At 40.5% G+C, this 24,368-nt stretch overlaps 2 protein-coding genes across 2 annotated transcripts; one reads left to right on the top strand and one right to left on the bottom strand.

Annotated features, from left to right (window-relative positions):
• Positions 1-386: 386 nt before the first annotated feature.
• On the top strand, positions 387-2,051 carry LOC143615644 (protein CURVATURE THYLAKOID 1A, chloroplastic-like). Its single transcript, XM_077088723.1, has 5 exons — positions 387-480; positions 1,242-1,336; positions 1,429-1,536; positions 1,627-1,698; positions 1,809-2,051. Exons 1-5 carry the CDS (start codon positions 387-389, stop codon positions 1,863-1,865), a joined length of 426 nt encoding a protein of 141 aa, XP_076944838.1. The 3' UTR covers positions 1,866-2,051.
• An 88-nt stretch (positions 2,052-2,139) lies between these two features.
• LOC143615643 (BTB/POZ domain-containing protein POB1-like) lies at positions 2,140-6,017 on the bottom strand. Its single transcript, XM_077088722.1, has 6 exons — positions 5,752-6,017; positions 4,736-4,870; positions 4,565-4,671; positions 4,405-4,468; positions 4,040-4,319; positions 2,140-3,130 (listed from the first exon to the last, which is right to left on the bottom strand). Exons 1-6 carry the CDS (start codon positions 5,954-5,956, stop codon positions 2,317-2,319), a joined length of 1,605 nt encoding a protein of 534 aa, XP_076944837.1. The 5' UTR covers positions 5,957-6,017; the 3' UTR covers positions 2,140-2,316.
• Positions 6,018-24,368: the final 18,351 nt, after the last annotated feature.

Below are 24,368 nucleotides of genomic sequence, written 5' to 3'. Positions count from 1 at the left end.
ACCCGTATCAAAGCTGAGCATGTAAAAAACACGTTCCTTTGAAATGTGACCCACAGTTTTAGCCCAACCTAAATAAGTATAAAAGTTAGCCCATTATAAAAGTGAAAATAATATTTATTTATTTGTTTGTTTAAATTCGGAACTAACATGTGAGGATAGGTAACATGAAACAACTGTTCATTAGATTCCATGTAGTGACGTGTCACCCGGAAAACACTTACATTTTTTCTTGAACAAACTAAAACCATAGATATAGGCATAGGCAAGTGTGGACGGCAAAATTTTATAACTTTTGAATTATAAAAAACTTTTTGCAGTGTCAGAATATTTTGTGTGTCTGCAGCTACCAACAACAAATGATTCTAACGACATCTACCTCGTCTTCAATGCCGTCTACTACTGTCATCATGTCACGTTGTACCACGTTACCTAACCTCCCACCTCGTCCGTTTATTCGAACCTCCTTCAACCGGGTTTCAGGTAATTAATTAGTCCAACACTTTTTGGGTAGTGGATAGATATACCTCGTCCGTTTAATATATATGATGTAAAGAAATGATTAGAAAGCTTTAGAACTTAGATTTTATGCATATATGTGTGCGTGCTAGACATTTATTATATGTCTAATAGAAAACAACTTTAGTCAATCAAAAGTAACTAATTTATCCAATTCATGGACATACTAATATCTTCTTCGCAATGGTTTAAATCAAATTCTATTGAATTTTCTATTAGTGCGCTAAGTGTTGTAAAAGTCTTTAGGTGCTAGTTGGGTACCAGTGTGACATCCCACATAGGTTAGGAAGGAAAACTAAGCCTTCTTTATTAAGGAGATGGATATCTTCTTTGTTATAACACGTTTTGGCGGCTTAATGGTAGTAGATGACAGAAGAACTCCACAGTTAAGTTAAGCGTGATCAAGTGGAAGTAATATCAGGATGGTTGACCTTTTGTTTGATCATTTTCTGTTGCTTCAAACTTGACCGGATTAGTTAGCGATTAGAAGGGTATTTTTGTATATTTAGAATTTTATAAAATTACTATATATACTGTGGAATCCGTCCTTATTATTGTATTGTTTGAAACCTTGATCCTGCAAGGATCTTCAACTCTTGTTGAATTATCAACATATTCGTATCAAGTATTATGTTTCTTTAGATTTCATTGCATTTTCTTGAGGACCATGAATTCTTTGTGTGTTGGGTTCATTTTCTTGGTTTGTTTTCATGATGACGCAGCAGGCTCAAGAAGATCGGCTCTGTTCTGTGTCAAGGCATCAGAAGATGCATCATCCTCCCTCGATTCAGACGAGTTGTTCAAAGATTTAAAGGAAAAGGTAAATTTTATACTTCAAGAATTCAAGATTGTATTTTTTTACTAGTAATGTAATTCTCATAATGGCATTTACAATAATATTGTTGTATATAGTGGGATGCAGTTGAAAACAAGCCAACAGTTATAATATATGGAACAGGAGGAGCTGTTGCAATTTGGCTATCTTCAGTTGTTATTGGTGCCATTCACAAAGTTCCATTGGTAACTTTCCTACTTTCTTGTATAAATAAATAATCATTCATTTATTACATGGCATTTTATATAATATTTATTTTCTTGATAAATCATCAGCTTCCTAATATAATGGAGTTGGTTGGAGTTGGATATTCTGGATGGTTTGTTTATAGATATCTTCTCTTTGAGGTAAGATTATGCTTACTAATGGATGAATAAGTTTTTAACTGTTATGTTAAAAATAAATAAAATAAATACTTACTTTTAAGAAAACTAATTTCACACCTATGGAATTCCAGTCAAGCAGGAAAGAGTTGGCTGCAAATATAGAGTCAATCAAGAAGGAGCTCTCATAGATGTAAACAAAATGGAAAATTTTCTTGTGGTTTTAAGTTGTGAATTTGATATAATAATCATGTATAGTCTAGAGAAGCCTTGTATGTAAGATACTAATAATGTGTGTATGTATCTCAACACATAATAATAAACATGTGTTTTTTTATATGATAACAAGAAGCTAGACTGGGTTAGCAAAGTTCTTATGTTTTATTAGTGTCGTAAACAGGTTCGGTTGTGTCGTAAACAGGTTAAACCCGTTGTTAAACGTTCATGGACCAGACTAAAACAATATCCAAGACAGTTGACTCGATTTCATTTACACCAAAAACGACTTGAACAAGTCATAAAATTAAAATCCCCAATACCGATTCACATTTCCCGAATCCAGTTTTAGTTAAACTAACCACTATGTCTTTAAACCGATTTATACCCTTGTAGCATCACAAAACCTTCTTGCCTGTTAGTTCCTCAGTGCCTAATAGTAAGCTCAGCCTTAAGGTGAAGAACACCATCAATGAAAAGAGCACTATCTTCGCCAATAAACGTCGTCCACGGTATCCCAAACAAATTCCGGTACCCGACCGCTTTACCACCCGTAAATACGTAAGTCCCTTTATATTTGCTAATAAACTCTTCAACAGGCTTTGACCGGGCCGAAAACTCATAGTCAACTGCAAACGAAACCGACCCTTTTTCCTGCATACCCAGAAAAAGCCCAAAACAGTGAAACGAGTTTTGTTGGTCCATGTTACAATGTGCTGACAAGAAGAACCCTTGACCGTTTAAATGAAACGCTTGAGAATAAACACGGCCCGATGGAAACAAACGTGCACACTTGCCATGTTTTAAATCCAAGTAAACAACACATTGTGGGCGCGGTTGTGTAAACTCAACCACCTTAATGGGCCAGTGCTTGTAGGCCCGTTCGGTGAACCGACGATTAAGATTAGAGTTTTCATCATTGATATAGGCACGCTGTTTATGTGGGGCGTCGGCTTTGAAAAACAGTGCTTCGATTACTACTTTTTGGGCAAATTCCGGGTCGAAGTCGGGGCAAGTCATGACTTTTTTAAGCTTTCTGCATGACATGTAAGGGAAACGAATGTACTTTGCGAGGCGGGCCCCTAGAATCTGACGGCGATCCTCCAATTTGGGATATTGAGCCCGGGCCCATTTAAGGACGAAATCGTAAACAATGTCTTCTGATGCTACTTGGAGATCATCACTGGATATAATCGCCTCCACACCAGCAAGTGGCAGTTGAAGAACCTCATCGTGAAACCTGTTAAATATACGTACATATTATAAGTATCGACTGTAGTAACAAAATTCAGTTAAAATGGCCACCACTACAAGGTTATTATAATATTCAAAAATAGTTATACATATCGCTAAGAGTGTGCACTGTGCACGGGTCAGTTTTGGGCTAAAACCAAACCAAAAACAAAAATTCGGATTTTGGGTTTTTGAAATCAGTTCGGATTTGATTTTTTAGGTTGGTTTAGGTTCAGTTTAGTTTTCTCAGTTTTCCCATATGGGCTTGAAACTTTTGGGTTGAAAAAAATATAGGCCGAAAATAATGATTTCGGGCTTATATTTTTTTTTTGTTGATTAAAAAGTAACTTTTTATTATACATTTGTGCTAAAATAATATGTATGCACAAAAACAAATTATTGGCCGAACATAATGATTTTGGGCTTAATTTCATTTGCTGATTAAAACTAACGGATTATTATACATTTGTGCTAAAATGCTTGGTATACACTATTAAATTCTTATCAATTACATTTAATTCAAAGTTAACAAAAAAAATCATAAGTTCAGTAAGGTTTGGCTTATCTGTTTTGTTTACATGAGAAATCAATTACCTAACCTAAAGTTCAATTTTATGAAAAGTTGAAAACATAAAACCAAACTGTCATTTTTGTTTTGGTTCAGTTATTTTGGTTTTTATGAGAATATAAAACCAAACCGTCAGTTTTTGCTTGGTTTCGATTATTAGTTTTCGGTTTTAATTACATGAAAGAACTGAAAGTGCGGTCTTTATAAAAACATAAAACCAAACCGTCGGTTTCTGCTTGGGTTCAGTTGCTTTGGTTTGGTGTTTTCAGTTATGAATCTGTTTTCCGGTATCATGCACAGCGATTAACGGTTTTAACTACATGTAGCATGTATTTTCAAGAATCTTACTTGGTTATGTCTTTATAACGAACAGCGAGAAACTGTTTTGCAGCAACGGTTAATGGTTTAACTGCTTCAGACATTAAAAGATAGGGAGGGAGTTCAAGATAAGATAGTGCAGATTCAGGCGTCATTGGCAGGTTTCGTAATAAATGGCTGCAATATCTCATGCACAAAGCAACCTCAAACTTGTTAGCAGCCATCAATACATCCAGCAGCTCACGAGGCGTTGTAACTGTCAACTGATTGTTGTACATAAAGCTCAGAAGTTCCATTAAAGCAGCTTCTTCTGTTTGAAGACAAAAAGTCAAAGTTAAAGTCAAGGTCAATGTTCAATGATCTATAAACAACATAACTAATGTAAAAGTACAAACCTGAGGCATTGATTCGCAAGATTGCATGACGCTGATCCGACTCTTTCATTCCATTTGAAAACAACTGCGAGAAAAAAGTAAAATAATAAATAAACAATGATTAAAATATTAAAATCATTAATTCGGAAAAAATAAACCAGCTTGAATATTGAGATATGACCTTGTAGAAAAACGGACTTCTTGCAGCTAAAATCGGTGAGCTAATATGCATGGTTTTAACTCTTATTATTGTTGAACACTCCATTGCCCCATTTGAATCATAGTCATCTGATATTAAAAGCAATTTATGTAAACGAAAATAAGATAATAATAGCTGATATGTGAGTGATACCTGATGGTGGTTCCTCATTCATTGCAGCAGGTTCTTCGTCTTGATTTTCAGTGTCTCTGTCGTCGTCATCATCAGGAAGATGATCAGGTTGATTGAGAGCCTGTTCTTCTGCAAACCCGATAGCAATGTCTACAGCTGTAAAACAAAGCTTGCAATCAGTCTTTGATCAACACAACATCATATGATTAAGCTATACATATAGCTGTTCAAATTGCTCAACGCTGACGCTCGATTGAAAAATGCTCGAAAAATGCATGTTCAATTTTGACTCAGTGTGTAAACGAGCCAAGCACGAGCAAAGGTGCGCTCGCTATATATACACAATTATATACCATTATATCTACCACTATCTAATTTTCTATACTATTATATCGGTCTCAATACTATAAATTTACTAGCCCAGCTAATTACCTAATTATCCAAGTCCTATATGTTCAAAACACTCAGGCACTCAGCTGCTCATGCCCGAACTAATTCATGACCTCAGTCTTCACATTTAGGCCTGTAAACGAACCGAACAAACACAAACATGGGCATGTACTCGAGTTCGTTCATTTCACTTTAAATGAACACGGGTACTTAATCGGACAAATATCTGTGTTCATGTTCATTCGTTTAAAATCATAAAATCAAAATGAACAGTTGATGAACATAAGTGAACATAATTGAACAAAGATAAAGGAACAAATGTAAACAAACACAAACGAATACAAATAAATGGATAAAACAAGCGTCCATGATCATTCGTTTATTATGTTCATGTTCGTTCGTTTATTAAATAAACAAACTTCCTGCCGAAAACGTGTGGTTCGTTTACAGAGGCCTACTCACTAATTGCTCGATGATCAAAACTCGCTTGATTCATGATAAAAAAAATGCCCTTTCGATTTCGGCCCGGTTTGTAAACAAGCCGACCAGCTCAATTCGGTTCATAAACAGCCCTAGTCAACACACACCAATTCTAAAATCCTAAAGTAATAAAATAATAATAATAATAATAATAGGAAGAAACTGACCGTTTTCTTTTTTAATAATATCTTCTCTGCGTCGTTTGCGATTGGTGTTCCAATCGGACAGGTTCGTAGAACTGTTTGTAGGGTCCTCGATGGTGTCCGAAATGATCTCGATGCGAAGAAGACGATCGGAGAAATTGACATCGTTGAACGCAAACCCGAAGTCGCTGGGTCCGTCATCCGCCGGATCTGAATTTGAATCTCTCATTGAATAATAATAATAATAATTTGGGGGATTTTTTAAACAAACCCTTATTTTGTTACACGATGAAGAAGAGGATGAAAGAAAGAAAGGGTGTGAATATTGATTGATATGAGTTTTGCTTGTACGGAAGGAGACAGTTTTTTCTTATTTATTTATTTATTTATTTATTTAAATATATTAATTATTATTATTATTTTATTTTCTTTAATGTAATTATACAACCGAATCGGGCCTAGCAAGTAACTAGCCCACGGCCCAAGAATAGCCACTACAAACACCAGAATGTAATTAGTATTTAGTAATTAGTATTAGAGAATTCTCAACAAATCCTCTAAAAGTATGTGAGAGGATTTTGCAAATTAAATGAAGAGAGAAAAAATAGTGATTTTTTTTTATAAATTTAGAGAAATTTGGTTTGCTATTTTTTATTTTTTAATATATATTGATTTGGTTGTAAGTAGAGGAGAAAGAAAACTGTAATGATAAAAGTATAAAACAATATTATTTAATTGAACAAAATAGAGAAATATAGTGTTTTTTAGTATAATTATAAAGATGAGGATGGAGGACGGGCTGAGAATGCTCTTAGTAATAGTAACGCGGTAAGGTGGTTAGGGTGGTTGATGGTTGTTAGCCGTTCAGGTTTCGTACCACCAATCATGTTGATGTTGTCGTTTCTATTTGTTACACGGGATTTATGTTCTCATCTTGTGTGTTGGCCGAAGTTAAAATAGCACATGGAACCCCCTGATACGTATAATAGGCCCAAGGGATTTTTGTTATAACAAAATCCAACTTCCTTACGTTGAATAACAAACTTCTATAAATAGATATATCTGCACTATTAGAAGAACCCCCTCCCCTTTTAACACGCACACACACACACACGAGCGTGCGCACACACACACATGATTTGTGGTTCATGATATGATATGTAATTATGACTTGAATTTTAGATTAAGAAGAGGTAAGCCGGCATAATGACACTGGAATCACTTTGTCTTATAAGATAACATTATGTCTTTATTCATAGTGTGTTCTTTTTTTACGACGTAATATTATTCTCCTCTTCATATAACTACTCGAGAAGTTGCATTTTGTTTTTTGCAAGAAGGTAAAAGGCCAGACTCAAATGTGGCATAGAGAATCAGAAAACAAAACAAAGAATAAAAAAATACTAGTAATAAACTACCTACGACAGATAACAGTAAGAAAAAACTATATAGTGATAGATAAACATTATACAAACAGAAAGAAAGAAGGTACCACAAATCCATGCGAAAGTGCCTATAGGCTCCCTATAAAAGTATACACGTGAAGAAACACTAATCGACCCCGGGCAGATTACGGATAATCTGGGGGTTAAATAGATGTTTCCCACGAGGGGTTATGTCCGGCAAAGATGGTTCTTCTGGTGACCTGCAAAACAGACACCGTGAGCTCGTCACTTAGAAGGGGGGGTACCTCCTTGTGACCACCCTCCGGCGTGAGAATCAGACTAGATTGCTCTTGAATATAAGTGTATATTAAGAGATTGCTAGAAAAGATAAGATGTGATCAGGTAATGTAATGTAATGTGATGTGTCCATACCATTTCAAGGTGTTAGAGTATTTATAGCCGAAGGTAGGTTTCCAAGCAGGTACAGCCGGCTGAATAGTATTCCTGTTCTGCCAACTGTGGGCTATGCACGTGCCATGCTGGTGGTTGGTGGGTAGGCAGCGGCTGATAGTGACCAGGCCGGCTGTGTACTATTCCTGTTCCACCAACTGCAGGCTATGCACGTCCTCCGACAGGTTGGTGAGTAGGCAGCGGCTGATAGTGACATACAGTACAAGAGTGTGCTGCTCGTCATACTGTTGTTAGTGAGCTGTCGTATCTTTGGTCAGATCATTTGTCCATACCTCGTCAGGTACAGTACAAAAGATCCTCCAGTATCGTACGGACTGGCTCATTTGTGCGGGAGTGTTCCCGGCTTTGTGCGGGAGTGTTCCCTGCTTGCTCACTCCTTCAGGTGACATTACTGAATTATTTAAGAGTTAAGTGCCTTGTGCGTGTAGCCTTGCTGCGCGGGTAGCCCTCCCTGATGGCTAGTATCCGTTGCTGCGGGAACAGGCGGAGTACGTCGACCATTGGGAGGCTTTTCCTGCGGGAACAGCTTGCGTACTGCGCGTAAGGACGTCACGTCTCTGAGCATGGTGGGTCATGCGGATCCAGTTGGTTTCTGCGCAGACGTCTCTTCAAGATGAGTTGCGAGTTTAGCCTTTGCGCAGACGTCCCTGTTGAAGTGAGTCTTGCGGGTTCAACTGCGCAGACGTCCCTCTTTGAGGTGAGTCTTGCGGGTCCAACTGGGCTCTGCTGGGACCTACCTCTTCAAGTCCCCCAGTCCAATGTTCTTCTCATGAATTGTTAATAAGTGAGATGAACTTTTGGACTTAAGCAAAGGGTTTTGAAAAGGGTTTAGTTTTAAGGTTTTCCATGGGGATTCTTCCCGCGGAAGTCCTAATGTCACGTGTAGAAATTCCCGACTTTTCTGCTTGATCTTTGGGTATGATGCGGGTAGGTCTGTAACCTCCTCGCAAGTTAGGAGCGTTGAGTTCCACTTGTATAGATTCTCCATGAGGTTTTGGTAGTTTTGAACATAGTGATCAATTATGTTAAAACAACCAATTCCATCTTGGAGCTTCAAACAATCTAGTTCTCGACGTTCCCGCTATGCGGGGATGTTATTTCCGTTTCCGCAAGCATGGCCCAGAAGATCCTTCTTGGTTTCAATTCCCTGTGGAGTGCTAGGTATGTAAAGGGTTTCGCCTTGACACTGTACCCGCACTCGTCTTATAGTTACTTTACTTCCAAGGTATTTCTGGCTTCAATTCCCTGCGGGTGCTAAGTATGTGAAGGATTTTGCCTTGACACTGTACCCGCACCCGTCTTATAGTTACTTGGTCGCCGAGGTATTCTTGGCTTCAATTCCCTGCAGGTGCTAAGTATGTGAAGGGTTTTGCCTTAACACTGTACTCGCACCTGTCTTATAGTTACTTGGTTGCCAAGGTAAGGGGTATAGTCCCGCTTACTTTTGAATCTTTTTGAATCATTTTGAAATTCGAAGAGTTGGTGAAAAGATAAGAACAGTCCAAACTGTTGAAACGTCGTCCGACGGTTTCTTCTGGCAGTGTCAGGACGTGCAGGAAGTTATGGCGACGTGACAGTATATGGTCATTCAAGACGCTTTTTCAGGCGCGTGGGCGCGAGTTTTCGGGCGCGTGGCCGCGAAGTTTACGGCACGCGTCCTGTCAACAGCTGTTGCCAGCTTGCTTTTTCCACGTGTCATAGTTTCATTGCACCAGTGTTTTCCTCTCTCTTCCGCATTAAATTCATCGCATTCATTGCGATGAGTATATAAAGGGAGGAGAGGTTGCATCTCAACTCACAGTTTCACCTCTCTTCTTCTTCTAAGCGATTTCCGGCGAATACTCTAACTTTTCTGTCGAGCATTCTCCTGAAATCGTTCTTCTTTTCATCCAAAACATGTCTTCTCATGATCCTGAGGTTACTGTCGAGGAGTCCGATGTATACCTCGAGAATCCGTCGTCCACGTCGGACAAGGATGACAAGAGTACTGCTGGCGAGTGCCAGTGTGCTCTTCCGGTCGACCTCTATCAGTACGTCGTCAGGAAGTTCATGCTCGAGCCTTTCGAGCCTGAGTTTCCTGCACCTCATCAGACGGTGTACGATGCCCCCAAGGGCAAGATAGGGGTGTACACTGCATTCTTCGTCTATGGGAATCTCAGGTTCCCATTGACGAAGTTCGTATACCGTGTTCTGGAGAGACACGGTGTGCATCTGACTGAGGTACACCCAATGGCGATCGCCAAGATCCGCCATTTCGAGTGGGTGTGTCTCATTCTGGGTGTGGAGCCCCATGTTGACCGCCTGATGACCTTCTATTCCTGGAGGTGCATCCAGGGGTGGTATACCTTGGTCAATCGGATCAAGGGATTGAAGATTTGTGCTACCGAGCGCAGTCTTCGGTCTTGGAAGCGGGAGTTCTTTTACATCTCTGCCTGTGTCGTCCCTTCATGCCTTCACGCCTCCAACTACCAGGATGCGGAATGGTTTGCCAAGATTTCCCAGATCCAATCTCCGGTTTACCGCTTTGCGGAGTCCGGGATGGTGATGCTCGGGATGAGCCGGGTGTGGAAGGAGGCGTCACAGATTCCCATCGTCCTCGATTACGGTTTGAACTCTGTCCCTTACGGTATGCTTCATATTATCCGTTAATTCAGGGTTTTTGTTCTAACCGTTTTTTCTTTTTGTTTTCAGAGGGAAACGACTTGCAGTCTCTCCTGCAGCCGTGGGAGAGTGATGGTCCCGCTCGGATGGGTACTCATGCTCTAGATGAGAACGAGTTGCCCATCCTTGAGCAAACGGCGGATCGGTTCGTGGAGGTCTACCCGCCAGGCCACGAGATCCTGAGCGCCAGGCGGCCAGGTAAAGAACTTTTTGACCATCGCCCTCTCAATGCTCAAACCTCTGCGGGAATTCCTCTAATTTTGTCATCTTCTGATGAGGAATCCGCAGATGGTCCTTTCTTGGCGAGGAAGAACAAGGCTGCCGGCGGGAAGGGGAAGGCGAAGGTTGCCTCCACTGCCGATCCGGTGAATCGGTCTGACTCAGAGACCGAAAGCGAGGAGATGGCGGGGAACCCTGGTGGTGTAGAGGTCACTGCTCCGGAGGTTGAGACGGCTGTCACCTCCGGACAGCCCAGTACAGCGACGGTGACCGGCGTAAAGAGGCCGGTTCCATCGGGTTCGTCCCCGCCTGTTCGTACCTTCAAGCTCAAGAGGACTCGTAAGTACAAACTTCCTTTACTTTTAACTTCATATCTTTTCGCCATTATACTTATATATCTTGTCTTCGTGTAGGCGTGGATGCTACCGCATTCTAGGGTGGAGCGGTGAGGAGCACCTCCGGACCCATGATGGTAGGTTTGGTCAACCTACCTGAGGCGATGACCCAGGCGGCTGCGCCTGCTTCAGTTGGTTCAGTTGCTCACTCGGTTGAGGCAACTGCTCCAACTGTGACGACGTCTCTGCCGGTTGTCAGTGCCATATTCACTGATTCTTTCACTGAGCCGGCGGTGAGTTTTTCTGTGGTCTCTTCCGCAGCAATGACCGCGGTTGTGAGTTCACCTCCGTTGGTCTCTACCACGGCGGCCTCCGCCATGCCTCCTCCGGCGCCGGCGACTACGGCCGGTCCTTCAGGTATGTCCGGGGTTGCGGCGTCTAGCCAATCTCTGCCTCCTTCCCATCTGCCTGACCTCTTGGATGGATATCCGTTAGGTTCGGGTGATGGGTTTGGCGGCTACAGGCCTGTCGTCGACCCTACAGGTGCGTAGGGTTATTTTGGACTGTTATGTTTTTTTTTATCATCTTTTCCTAACTGCTTTTTGTTTTTGCATTGTCGGATTCGAATGAGGTGTTTGTTCCGCGGTGGAACATCCGCCGGGGAACCACCCTTCGGACGGCTGTGGACTGCGTCGAGTGGGCGCGCCACGCCGCCCCCAGTGGTGCACTGGGAGAAGCTATGTCAAGCTACCAGGAGGGTAGGCTGACAAACGAGCTTCGAATTCTCCTTGCCCGGATGCAGCCGCGCGTCGAGCTGCTTTGTCGTGAAAACGACAAGTTAAAAGCAGCTCGTATCCAAGAAGTAGCTCAAGTGCGGGCTGTCCGGGAGGAGAACAGGAGGCTCTCCGTCGTTGCTGCGGAGAAGGAGAAGGCCTTCAAGGCCCTTGAGGTTGAAGTTCAGGCCCGTCTCGAGACCCGTTCCAAGGCTGCCCAAGCTGTTAACGAACAGCTTCGGTTAGCTAAGGAAACCACTCGGAACGCAACTGAAAGGGCCACCAGGGCTGAAGCTGTTGCTGAGCCTCTTCTCACCGAGAATGAGGAGCTCAAAGCCAAATTAGAGAGGCTCCAGCAGGCTCATGACGCCTTGACCATGGAAGACGCCAAGAAGCTTCAAGAAATCTTGGACCAGAGGGGTATGCTTGACCATACTGAGCGTAAGCTAAAGGGCGTTGAAGAGGCTGCTGCTAAGGAAGTGTTGCTTGCCAACCTTATCAAAAGTGAAGCCGAACGCGCCCGTAACCAAGCTCAAGCTGCCCTCCAGGAGGCTCTGGTTACCAAGGAATGGCTTCTACGAGAAGCGTTGTCGCAGGTAAGCTTAGCTTCATAATGTCTTCACGCTTTTCTTTATACTTAGAAAAGGTTTTGATACTTGTATTTTTGTTTTGTAGGTTGTGCATCGGGTCTTCACGGACATATCATATGACGATGCCATGAGCGCAGCCCTCAACGCTTCTCATGAGGATGGGGAAAAGGCTGGCTTCCTGCTTGGTCTAGGGTTCGTTGAGAAGGGCATCCCGCCTTCCAACTTCCCTTTATATGATGTGGATACTGAAGCTGCTTATGACCAAGCAGTGAACCAGTATGCTGCCTTCCCGCATCCAGTGGTGGAGAAGGTGAACGAAGTAGCTGCTGCTGATGATGGGTTAACCATTCTCAAAACCTTCCTTGAACCGCCACAGCCAACTGATGGTGCGGGTACAAGTGGGTTTGGAGGGAGTGGTCCTGAAGCTTGAACCTTTAGATCCCTTCCCACTGTTAGGATAGGTTTATGTTTTTGTATAGATTTACTCTTGTAGGCGGGTAGATACCTGGCCATTCTTGTAATACATGAATTTTTATGGAATGTAAATCTTTTGTGCGGGTAGGACCGTCACTCTTGCTTTATAAACATTATACGACTTGCTCATGCATATTATAGTTTAATTTGGCACTTGTTTTGCCGCATAAACAATATATGATTCGCTTGTGCATACTTTAGTTTAACTTAGCAATTTCTTAAGTACTTTGGATAAGTTAACCTTTCAACGTGGCAGATAATAGGTTAAAGTTTTGCTTCCTCTTTCGTGATTGTGCGGGTAAGACCGTCACTTTCACTTAGTAGGATGGCTAAACTTTACCTCTATCTGACCTGCGTGGAGGTTTTCCTCATTTTTTCCTTAAGAGATTTTCTAAGTGTTCTGAATAAGTTAACCTTTCGACGCGCGGTTGTCAATAGGTTAATATTCCGTTTCCTCTATCAGGATTGTGCGGGTAAGACCGTCACTTGCATTTAGTAGGATGACCAAACTTTACCTATGACTGACCTGCATGAAGGTTTTCCTCATCTTTTCCTTAGAAATTGTTGCCGTTTTTTGTGTTTATGCGGGTTTTGCCGCCTTCCACACGCAACGACTTCTCTTCACACTTATTTATGCGGTGAAAACCGGCATCAGTGTTTTGAATAAATAACCGTTCGACGCGCGGTTGTCAATAGGTTAGTTCGGTTTCCTCTATCATGATTTGTGCGGGTAGGACCGGCACTTTCATTTAGTGGGATGACCCAACTTTACCTATGACTGACCTGCGTTAAGGTTTTCCTCATCTTTTCCTTAGAAATTGTTGCCGTTTTTTGTGTTTATGCGGGTTTTGCCGCCTTCCACACGCAACGACTTCTCTTCACACTTATTTATGCGGTGAAAACCGGCATCAGTGTTTTGAATAATTAACCGTTCGACGCGCGGTTGTCAATAGGTTAGTTCGGTTTCCTCTATCATGATTTGTGCGGGTAGGACCGACACTTTCATTTAGTGGGATGACCCAACTTTACCTATGAATGACCTGCGTGAAGGCTTTCCTTATATTTTCTTTAGAAATTTGTCGTTCTGTGTTTATGCGGGTTTTTCCGCATTCCACATGCAACGACTTGTTTTCCCACTTATGTATGCGGTGAAGACCGGCATATCAGTGTGGAAAGTTTATTAAGTATAAATGTAAGACCATCAGCGTCAATGTGATAAGGAGAATCATTTCCATTAGAAGTGGCTCTAGGCCTTTTCTTTTACAAGTTTGGAATTGATCTACATGCAGACTGTGTAATTGAGCTCCCTTCCATGTTCTTGGGAGTGTCATCGAGCCTTTCGAGCCGATATGCACTTGGTTCGGAATCTCGTTGTTTACGCAGTATGTAGTCTCCGACATTGAAGCTGTAGTTTCGTGTTTTTCCCAACTGGGGTTCTACACGCGTTGGCCTGCTCAGCATCCTTTACGCCACGAGGTGTGCGAGTTCTCCATCTCTGACGAATGTCTCGATGATGTATTTCAAGTCTATGCATTCGTCGGTGTTGTGGCCTCTTGTCGTGTGGAAGTCACAGAATTTGCTCTGATCAGCGTTGTGACGCTCTCGGATTATTGGAGCCTTTGGCCATGGGAGTCTCTCGGTGTCGAATATCTCGGTGACTCTTTTGGTGAGTGGCGTCCATCTGGAGTTCCAGTTTGACGATGGCATGTTGTCCTTTCCGCCTAACCGAGGGTGCGAGCCGGATAAGGTGTCAAAGTTTACCCTTGACTGCCAAATGCCTAGCTTCCTCTTTTTGTTTAGTCGGGCGGCAAGGACATTGTTTTCTCTTGTTTTCTGAGTGTAGAGATTTGTGCTCTGGGGAAGATCTCTACCCAGTTGCTTTTCCGTTTCCGCGAAGCGTTTAGCTGTTGTCATGATGGCATCCCATGTGGATGGCATGCCATCTTTACCCGTTAAGGTGCGGATGAGCTCTGGGTCTTTTGCGCCCTGGATGAAAGCAGCGCGAACAAGATCTTCGCTAATACTGCCCAGACTTAGCTTCTTTGAATTGAAGCGCGTGATGAAGTCTAGTAAAGACTCATCTTCCTCTCGGATGCAATTGAGGATTGTCCATTGCTCTTCGGTATACTTTCTTTGTTGGCTGAAGTGTTGGCTAAACTTCTGTTGGAAGTCTGCCCAATCGTAGATGTGGTGGACCGGTAGACGGTCGAACCATGCTCTGGCTGCTCCAACCAGTGTCATCTGGAACATATAACACCACGTGGGTTCCGTCAGTTGCTGACGGTTGCCCCCGCTATGAATCTGTTCAAATGATCGTCTGGGTCGGATATACCATCATAGGTGCCGATGTTGGACATCTGTTTGGCACTTCTTGGGGCGATTGCTTCTGCAATGTCCCTTGCAAACTTGGAGGTTCCCGCATTTGCAGCGGTTGGTCTGAAGGTTTTAGAGAAGTCACGTGGGTTTCCACCCGCGTTTTTTGGTTTGAAGGTTTCTCCAAAATTCCTTCTTGGTTGGAAGTCCGTTTCCTTACGCTTCCCTTTCGCCCTATGGCGAGGGTTTGCGTCGGTGTCGGATTCCTCCGAATCATCGTCCAAGTACTCGCACTCATTGCTCATGTTGAACTGTTGTCGAGTGCTTTCGAATTCGTCAGCCTGTTGGAGTGAACGTAAGCGTTCATCCAACTCAGCTTGGAATTCCCTTTGACGTTTTTCCGCCCACGCTTTAACTTGTTCAAGTGTTTGGCGGGGGGGCCTCATCTGTTGTCTTTCCACCTGGGTATCAATGAATCCCAGGGGAGGATTGTTTACTGCACTTGCCCCAGCTCGGGTAACCGGGGTAGTGTTCGTAAAATTTGTGTATTCGCCGGTGTTCCCCCCAGTAGCTGGGGTTGTGGTTACCGGGGTTTCTTGGTTACTCCCTGGCCTGGGGACCGGAGTAACGTTAATCATCTTTTCGGAGGTTTTGAAAAAACTGAGAATTAGTTCTAGCTTTTATGCACGGATGGCGCCAATGAAGAAACACTAATCGACCCCGGGCAGATTACGGATAATCTGGGTGTTAAATAGATGTTTCCCACGAGGGGTTATGTCCGGCAAAGATGGTTCTTCTGGTGACCTGCAAAACAGACACCGTGAGCTCGTCACTTAGAAGGGGGGGTACCTCCTTGTGACCACCCTCCGGCGTGAGAATCAGACTAGATTGCTCTTGAATATAAGTGTATATTAAGAGATTGCTAGAAAAGATAAGATGTGATCAGGTAATGTAATGTAATGTGATGTGTCCATACCATTTCAAGGTGTTGGAGTATTTATAGCCGAAGGTAGGTTTCCAAGCAGGTACAGCCGGCTGAATAGTATTCCTGTTCTGCCAACTGTGGGCTATGCACGTGCCATGCTGGTGGTTGGTGGGTAGGCAGCGGCTGATAGTGACCAGGCCGGCTGTGTACTATTTCTGTTCCACCAACTGCAGGCTATGCACGTCCTCCGACAGGTTGGTGAGTAGGCAGCGGCTGATAGTGACATACAGTACAAGAGCGTGCTGCTCGTCATACTATTGTCAGTGAGCTGTCGTATCTTTGGTCAGATCTTTTGTCCATACCTCGTCAGGTACAGTACAAAAGATCCTCCAGTATCGTACGGACTGGCTCATTTGTGCGGGAGTGTTCCCGGCTTTGTGCGGGAGTGTTCCCGGCTTGCTCACTCCTTCAGGTGACATTACTGAATTATTTAAGAGTTAAGTGCCTTGTGCGTGTAGCCTTGCTGCGCGGGTAGCCTTCCCTGATGGCTAGTATCCGTTGCTGCGGGAACAGGCGGAGTACGTCGACCATTGGGAGGCTTTTCCTGCGGGAACAGCTTGCGTACTGCGCGTAAGGACGTCATGTCTCTGAGCATGGTGGGTCCTGCGGATCCAGTTGGTTTCTGCGCAGACGTCTCTTCAAGGTGAGTTGCGAGTTTAGACTTTGCGCAGACGTCCCTGTTGAAGGTGAGTCTTGCGGGTTCAACTGCGCAGACGTCCCTCTTTGAGGTGAGTCTTGCGGGTCCAACTGGGCTCTGCTGGGACCTACCTCTTCAACACGTTAAGGGAAAACAAAAGCGCCGGCAACAAAAAAATGTAGGAAATGCTAAAGTCCTAAGAAAAGGCTATGACAAATTCTCTATATATATTCCCCTTGGAATCCATAACCTTACTCGATATTTTCAAGAAATCATATACCCGATTGTGTTCTCAAAGAGGTGCAAGTCTAGCAAATTTACCCTAATTCGTTCATCGCATGTCAGTTTGGGTTTGACTCTGCTCATGCTTTTAGGGTCGTTTACAAAAATCTAAAATATTTTGGGCCGAAGGCGAAAAATTTTGGGCTTTAAGTAAAGGGTTTTTTTATTGGGTTTAAATGATTAAATTTTTAAATAAGTTACTTGGTTATGATTTGGTTTGTGCAAAAGAAAATTGTTTATAAAATTAGGCTTAAATGAGTTGAGTAATTGGATTTGAAAATTAAAAGTAAATAAAATTTTCTTAAAAATATATAAAAAAGTTAAAAAAAAACAATTTCGGGCCTAGCGGAGTGATCGGGCCGATAGCTGTCGACTACCCTGCCCTCCTATCGAATCCAGCAATGCATGCTTTCCACGATTGTGAGGGTTTACACGGCTCTTACACACCGTCATGTGTCAACTCTAAAAACCATCTCAATCTCATCACCCTTATTTTGATATGAGATACATTTCCCCTTCAGTTTTTCCACCTTAGCTCTCTCATCCCTGTTATCTTTAGCTTTCGCGCTTATGTCTTCTTCATAGACCATCAATACGCTTTAGATAAACATTTGATTCGTAACCTTACCAACAAATACTATCAAGTCCCGTTTCTTGTGTTATTTAACTATTTCTTAGGGATTTATGTTATAAGGTGTCACACCCCAACCTAAGGCGGAAATGCCGGGGCGTGAGTTGATTGCTCACAGCTCTCAAGGTACTATCATGCAATATTAAAAGGATAATATCATTTATTCCAATTCAAATAATCCAACAATTTCAAATAACCAAAGTACATAATTCCATAATTAAACAAATAAAACAAAATCCAAAATTTAATTCTTATATATTCTTCTCTAGCATGCAACCTTAAATTTCTTCAAACAAATCCTGATAATCATATCATACAGTGATCTGCATATGCGTTAAAAATACAATAATTTTGTTAACACGAGGTTGAGTAAGTAAACACCAGATAAATGAACATATAATAAGTATAGAAAAATGTGCAAACATGTAACATCCCGAATTTTCTAAGAATAATACTTAATAAATTATTTAATTATGATGAAAAAGTTTACTTAAGTTAGTAGAGAGATAATAAAATAATAAAGGTGAAAAGTTAAGTAGGCTAATTAGATGGAATTAAATATGGACCAAAAAGGAAAGATGGGCCTTAGATCGGGCTTAAGAGAGTATAAATACCCCTTAAACCCTAATCATTTCCATTTCCATCCATCTCTACACCATAGCCTACACCTTCAAAAACACACTTAAGCCAAACACTCTCTCTACTATATTCAACGATTCGAGACCAACCGAATGTAAGAAATGATTTATCTCAGTTGTACCAACATAGTAGAACCCGACACCGCAGTCCCGTGATGCCGTACAAGCCGTTTGGATCTATATCTAGCTTTATTCGGGTGTTTAATCAACCAAAAACGAGCTTAAGGACCACCTTAGATCAGATCTGGACACCCCGAAGCTACCTAGGACATAAACGATCAAACCCAGACCAACCATGGTGGATAACGGCGGCTGACGGCTCCATAATCGAAGAAAAACCTTAAAAAGCGTGAAAAGGGGGCTGACCTGCACTTATACGCCATATAAGTTTATACGCCGTATAAGTGCAGCGTGTATGTATGTACCGTATAAGTATGATGGACCGCATAAGTATGTTCAGCGTATAATATAGATGCAACGTATATGTAAGCCACATATATGTATGATAGCGTGTATGTATGACATACACGCTAGATCCACTTACACGCTGGAAGTACCTTATATGCTAGGGAGAACTTATACGCTAAAGAACTTACACACCAGTAGGACTTATACGCCAGATGGAGGACTTATACGTCGATGACAACTTATACTCTAACTTAAATGATTTTCTGAAATAAACGAAAGATAAACGGTGTATATGTACGTAAACGATAGGCATGGACTTATATGATGGTTAAGATAAGAATAAGTAAATAATTAATGATGAAAGGTAACGTTTAAAACGAAGATTTGATTTGATTAAATTTCAGTTTTCTGATAAGGTTTTTAGTAAAGACTTATTAATGAAAATAAGCTTTTTCCAAGCTGACCTGGCAGCTTAACCCTAGCCAGAGGCTCTGCCCCTTGGACCCCGCTAAGGCCAGCCACCCCTATAACCCCGCTGCCAGGGGCGTTGCCCCTGGACCCCCCGTAGATAAGGGTTACACTAACTTATAAGTAAGATATAGCTAGAAGTAGTTAATTGATACTATGATTAATACACAGTTAGCCGTGCACAGCTCAAGAAGGGCATACCAGTAAATTCAGAAAGGAATCGCCTACATGTGAGTTTCTAGCCCCATTTCCTTGTTATGTTTTCGGGGCTATGTGCATACTCGATGTGAATAGTTAACACACTTACCTTAAATGGTAAGTGTATGCCATATATGATATCTGTGATGGTTATGAGGTTATGAATGAATGCTTGTAGGAACGTGAACGATCTTCGGATATTGCATGTATCGCCAAGGAAGGTAAGTGTTAGAATATGTAATTGTGTATAAAATATGCATGAATGATAAAGTAGGGTATGTAGGAAATGAAAGTATGGTTGCATGGAAAGAAGGGTACCGGACCCTAATAATATCCGAGTATGGAGGGTACCGGACCCTAATAATATCCGAGGTATGTGGGAGAAATGCTCTTTATAATGAAAGAATAGTTATGGACGTATTGTGTATGTTAAAGAAAGAAAGTATGAAAGAATGAACGTATACATGTATGGAAGAATGATTAACAGGTTAAGTATGTAATGCGTACCTTCGGGCACGTGTATGTGTCTGTAAGTATGTTATTTAATTAACTAGAACTCACTAAGCGTAGATGACTTTTAGTATGCACACATGTAAATATACTGAAGCAGCTGGCTTGAGAAAAAACATGGCAGGAACTGAGGAAGCTAGCATCTGAAGATTTGTCATGATGTTTAAAAAAGATATTTTTATGTTATGTTTTTAAAGACAAGTTTGAATGTTTTGTGACGAATGATTGAAGTTTTATTTATTCCGCAAAAGTTTAGTTTAACTCTGATATTTAGAACTGTATTTATGAGTAAATCCAACGCCAATGTAGGGTACCGGGAACGGGGCCTTACAAGTTGGTATTAGAGCATAAGTTCGAGAGAATTAAGAATCCTACATGCTTAGACTCGAACTGAGAATGAGACTTAAGTAAGAAAAGTAAGAAAAGAAAGAAGATGTCAGTGCAAGAAAGCCACGTGTCACTCAAGCAAATCCAACGCCAATGTAGGTCACCGGGAACGGGGCCTTACAAAATTGTATCAAGTGAGATAAGCAATTTAACCGAATAAGCAAGTAAATATGTTGTCGGTAAACACGATGCCAGGTGAACTGGACGATGGCTACTACGACGGTCGTATGATCATACTATTATGAGATTATGATGGACTTCTCTGAAATGTATTCAAATAAATCATATAAGAATATAACACGTTAGGCATAAATTGTTAAACACACATGACTAACAGTTGCAAGTTGAGTATTAAATAATAATAAAATATTTAGAACGCATTTGTCCCCAAAACAATAAAAATGAGTTAAAAGAGGGGAGTGAGATACTCACAAGCTTAGATGCACCAAATTACAATGATGATGATGATGATGATGATGATGATGATGAGAATGATGAGCCCCTTCGTTATTTACCGTCAAGGATTCTTTAAATGATGATGCGTCGAAGGTTAATTGGAACGAAGAAGAGACGGCAACCACATGAATCAAAATGCGATATAGCATACCGATACAATATAATTAATTGTGGGGGTTGGATTCGTTATGTGAAGATGAAGGTGTAACATGGTTTAATTGAATTGAAATCAACTAATTAATGGTATCTGTTATAAAGATAAACGAGGGGTTTTGTAATAAGTTAATTCGTATATTACTGATCGTGTTTTCCTAATTCAAAACGTCGGTTGTTCCTTTGGTCATGAGGTAAGATATGCATAAATCAATTTTGATTATAGAAGAAGATTAAGGTGCAAAGCACACCAACGGGTTATAGGTTCGGGTTTGGATACGGGTTAATGGGTCCGGGCTGCTGATAGGGCACAATATAATATAAGTTTAATTAATTTGCAGATTAGTCCCTGAATTTATTGGAGGTGGATACATAGGGTGGTAATAGTTTTAGTTTGGGTAATTTTTGCCAAAATATGAAAGTTATAATTATATAATATATAAATAATTAAGAATATTATTATAAAAATAAATTAAACTCGATAAGTGCGGTATATTTATTGATAGAATTTCCCGAATATAAAAATAGGTCGAGTAATATAAATTGTAAAAACCGAGTTGTGACATAAGGTAACCTCATTTTGGGCATAATTCAACTAGACAACCCCAACTTTATTAAGCCCAATAACAAACTCTTATATATTGATGATGTATCAACATTATTAGAAGACCCCCGCCCCCCCCTAGCACATATGCACACATGATTTGTGATTCATGATCTGATATGTAACTCTGAATTGTGTGTTTGAGTACCCTAAGATCTATGACTCTTGGGTTACATAATGACCTAAAAAGAAATAAACCGACATCACTTTGTATTTTAAGATCACATAATACCTTTTAATCATATCATGCTTTTATTTAAAGAATTACTCTATAGAATAGTAACCAACATTAAAAGTTGTTCCAATCAGGTCACTGATAAAAACTTTTGTTCCAATTAGGTAATTGAACTTTCATTTTAGTTCCAATCCTAGATATTTTACTTGGATAGCAGGTAATCTAGGTTTTTTTTTTAATTTTTCAATATTTTTACTTTGCATAATAACTTTTAAAGGTTGCGAAAATTAGTAAAAATGCGAAATATAATTTTAAAATTCCGAAAATTTGCAAAAAAAAGTTCGGAAAATTGCAATAAATTGCAAAATATTGAAAAAAAATAAAAAAATGTTTAAAACGGGTCAGAACGGGTTAGGGTCGACATGTTCGGGTTAGAATGGGTCAAGATCGGAACTAGTCAAAACAGGTTTCGAGTCAGCTTTTTTTTTTTTACCAACGAATCAGCGCGTTTTCAACACGTTGCAACTCGTTTTAACAGCAAAAGCTCGTTTAAGAGATTTTTTCAGTTCGTTTCAGCACTTAACAGCTCGTTTAAGCGATTTTTCAGCTCGTTTCAGCACCTAACAGCCCGTTTAAGCGATTTTTCATCTCGTTTCAGCACCTAACAGCTCGTTTAAGCGATTTCTCAGCTCATTTAAGCGATTTTCAGCACCTAACAGCTCGTTTTAGCGATTTTTCAGTTCGTTTCAGCACCTCACAACTCGTTTAAGCGATTTTTCAGCTCGTTTTAGCACCTAACAGCTCGTTTAAGGGATTTTTCAGCTCAATTAAGCGATTTTCAGCTCGTTTCAACACCTAACAGCTCGTTTAAAGCGATTTTTCAGTTCGTTTCAGCACCTAACAACTCGTTTAAACAATTTTTCAGTTCGTTTCAGCACCTAACAGCTCGTTTAAGCGATTTTTCAGTTCGTTTCAGCACCTAACAATGATTTAAGAACGGGTTTCGGGTCGGAACAAACTGAAATATCGCTTAAACGAGCTGTTAGGTGCTGAAATGAACTGAAAAATCGCTTAAACGAGCTGTTAGGTGCTGAAAATCGCTTAAACGAGCTATTAGGTGCTGAAACGAGCTGAAAAGTCACTTAAACGAGCTGTTAGGTGCTGAAACGAGCTGAAAAATCGCTTAAACGAGTTGTTAAGTGCTGAAACGAACTGAAAAAATCTCTTAAACGAGCTTTTGCTTTTAAAACGAGTTGCAACGTGTTGAAAACGCGCTGATTCGTTGGTAAAAAAAAAGAGCAGACTCGAAACCCGTTTTGACTAGTTCCGATCTTGACTCATTCTAACCCGAACATGTCGACCCTAACCCGTTCCGACACGTTTTGAACATTTTTTTATTTTTTTTTAATTTTTTGCAATTTATTGCAATTTTTCGAACTTTTTTTTGCAAATTTTCGGAATTTTATAATTATATTTCGCATTTTTACTAATTTTTGTAACCTTTAAAAGTTATTATGCAAAGTAAAAATATTGAAAAAAAAAAAAAAACCTAGATTACCTTCTATCCAAGTAAAATATCTAGGATTGGAACAAAAATGAAAGTTTAATGACCTAATTGGAACAAAAGTTTTTACCAGTGATCTGATTGGAACAACTTTCAAAGTTGGTTACTATTATATGGAGTAATCCAATTTAACAATGAGATTTATTCCCTTCACATAAGAAGTTAAAAGGTCAAGACTCAAATGTGCATAGAGAACCAAACAACAAAACAAAGGATACTAAAAATACTAGTACTAAACTACTTATGGCATATAGCAGTGAGAAAAAAACTATAATATTGATAGACAAATGTTAGACAAACACAAAAGAAATAAAGAATGCACCACAATCCCCCGCGAAAATACCTATAGGCTCCCTAAAGAATTGCATGCTAAGGGAAAACAGAAATCATGGAAACAAAATATGTAGGAAAAACGAAAGTCCTAAGAAAAGGCTATGACAATCTCTCTATATATTCCCTAGAAGTCCATAATCTTCACTTGACGTTTTCAAGAAATCATATACCCGGTTATGTTCTCAAAGAGGTGCAAGCCTAGCAAATCCAGCCTAATTTGTTCATCACATGTTAGCATAGGTTTGTTTGTACACATGCTTCAGAGTCGTGTCCGAGAATCGTTAAAATTTTTTGGCCGAAAGGCGAAAAAAATTATGGGCCTTACGTAAAGAGTTTTTTTTGTTGGATTTAAACAATTCATTTTTTAAATGGACTTACTTTGTTATGATTTGGGTTGTGCAAATTTATATATATATATATATATATATATATATATATATAAATAGGCTTAAATGAGTTGGAGTAATTGAATTTAAACATTAAAAATAGATAATTTTTTAATTAAAATATATAAAAAAAAGTTCTTAAACTTTTTTTTCCTGCGTAGCTTGGTGATCGGGCCAGTAGCCGGCGACCACCCTGCCCTCCTATCCAAGTCGGTCATGCATGCTTCCCTCGATTGTAAGGGTTTTTATGGTTCTTAAAGACACCGTCATGTGTTTGCTCTAAAAACCATCTCAATGTCACCCTTTTTTGATGTGAGATACATGTCACATTCAGTTTTCTACCTTAGCTTTCTCATCCCTGTTATCTTCAGCTTTCGCGCTTATGGCTTCTTGATAACCCATCAATCTGTTTTATATAAACACTTGATTCGTAAAAGTTCCAAATAAATACTATCAAGTCTCGTTTCTTGTGTTATTTAACTAGTTCTTAGGGATTTATGTTATAAGGTAACCTCGTTTGCGATTCTTGGGCATAATTTAACTAGACAAACCCAACTTCATTAAGCCCAATAACAAACTTTTATAAATAGATGATGTATCTATAT

The sequence above is a fragment of the Bidens hawaiensis genome, unplaced genomic scaffold (genome assembly GCF_021521415.1).
Source record: "Bidens hawaiensis isolate Kalapana, Puna unplaced genomic scaffold, B.hawaiensis_p1.1 tig00043661_1, whole genome shotgun sequence".
Lineage (NCBI taxonomy): Eukaryota > Viridiplantae > Streptophyta > Magnoliopsida > Asterales > Asteraceae > Bidens > Bidens hawaiensis.
Note: the sequence above shows the minus strand (reverse complement) of the source record. Positions and strands in the feature narration are given on the sequence as shown.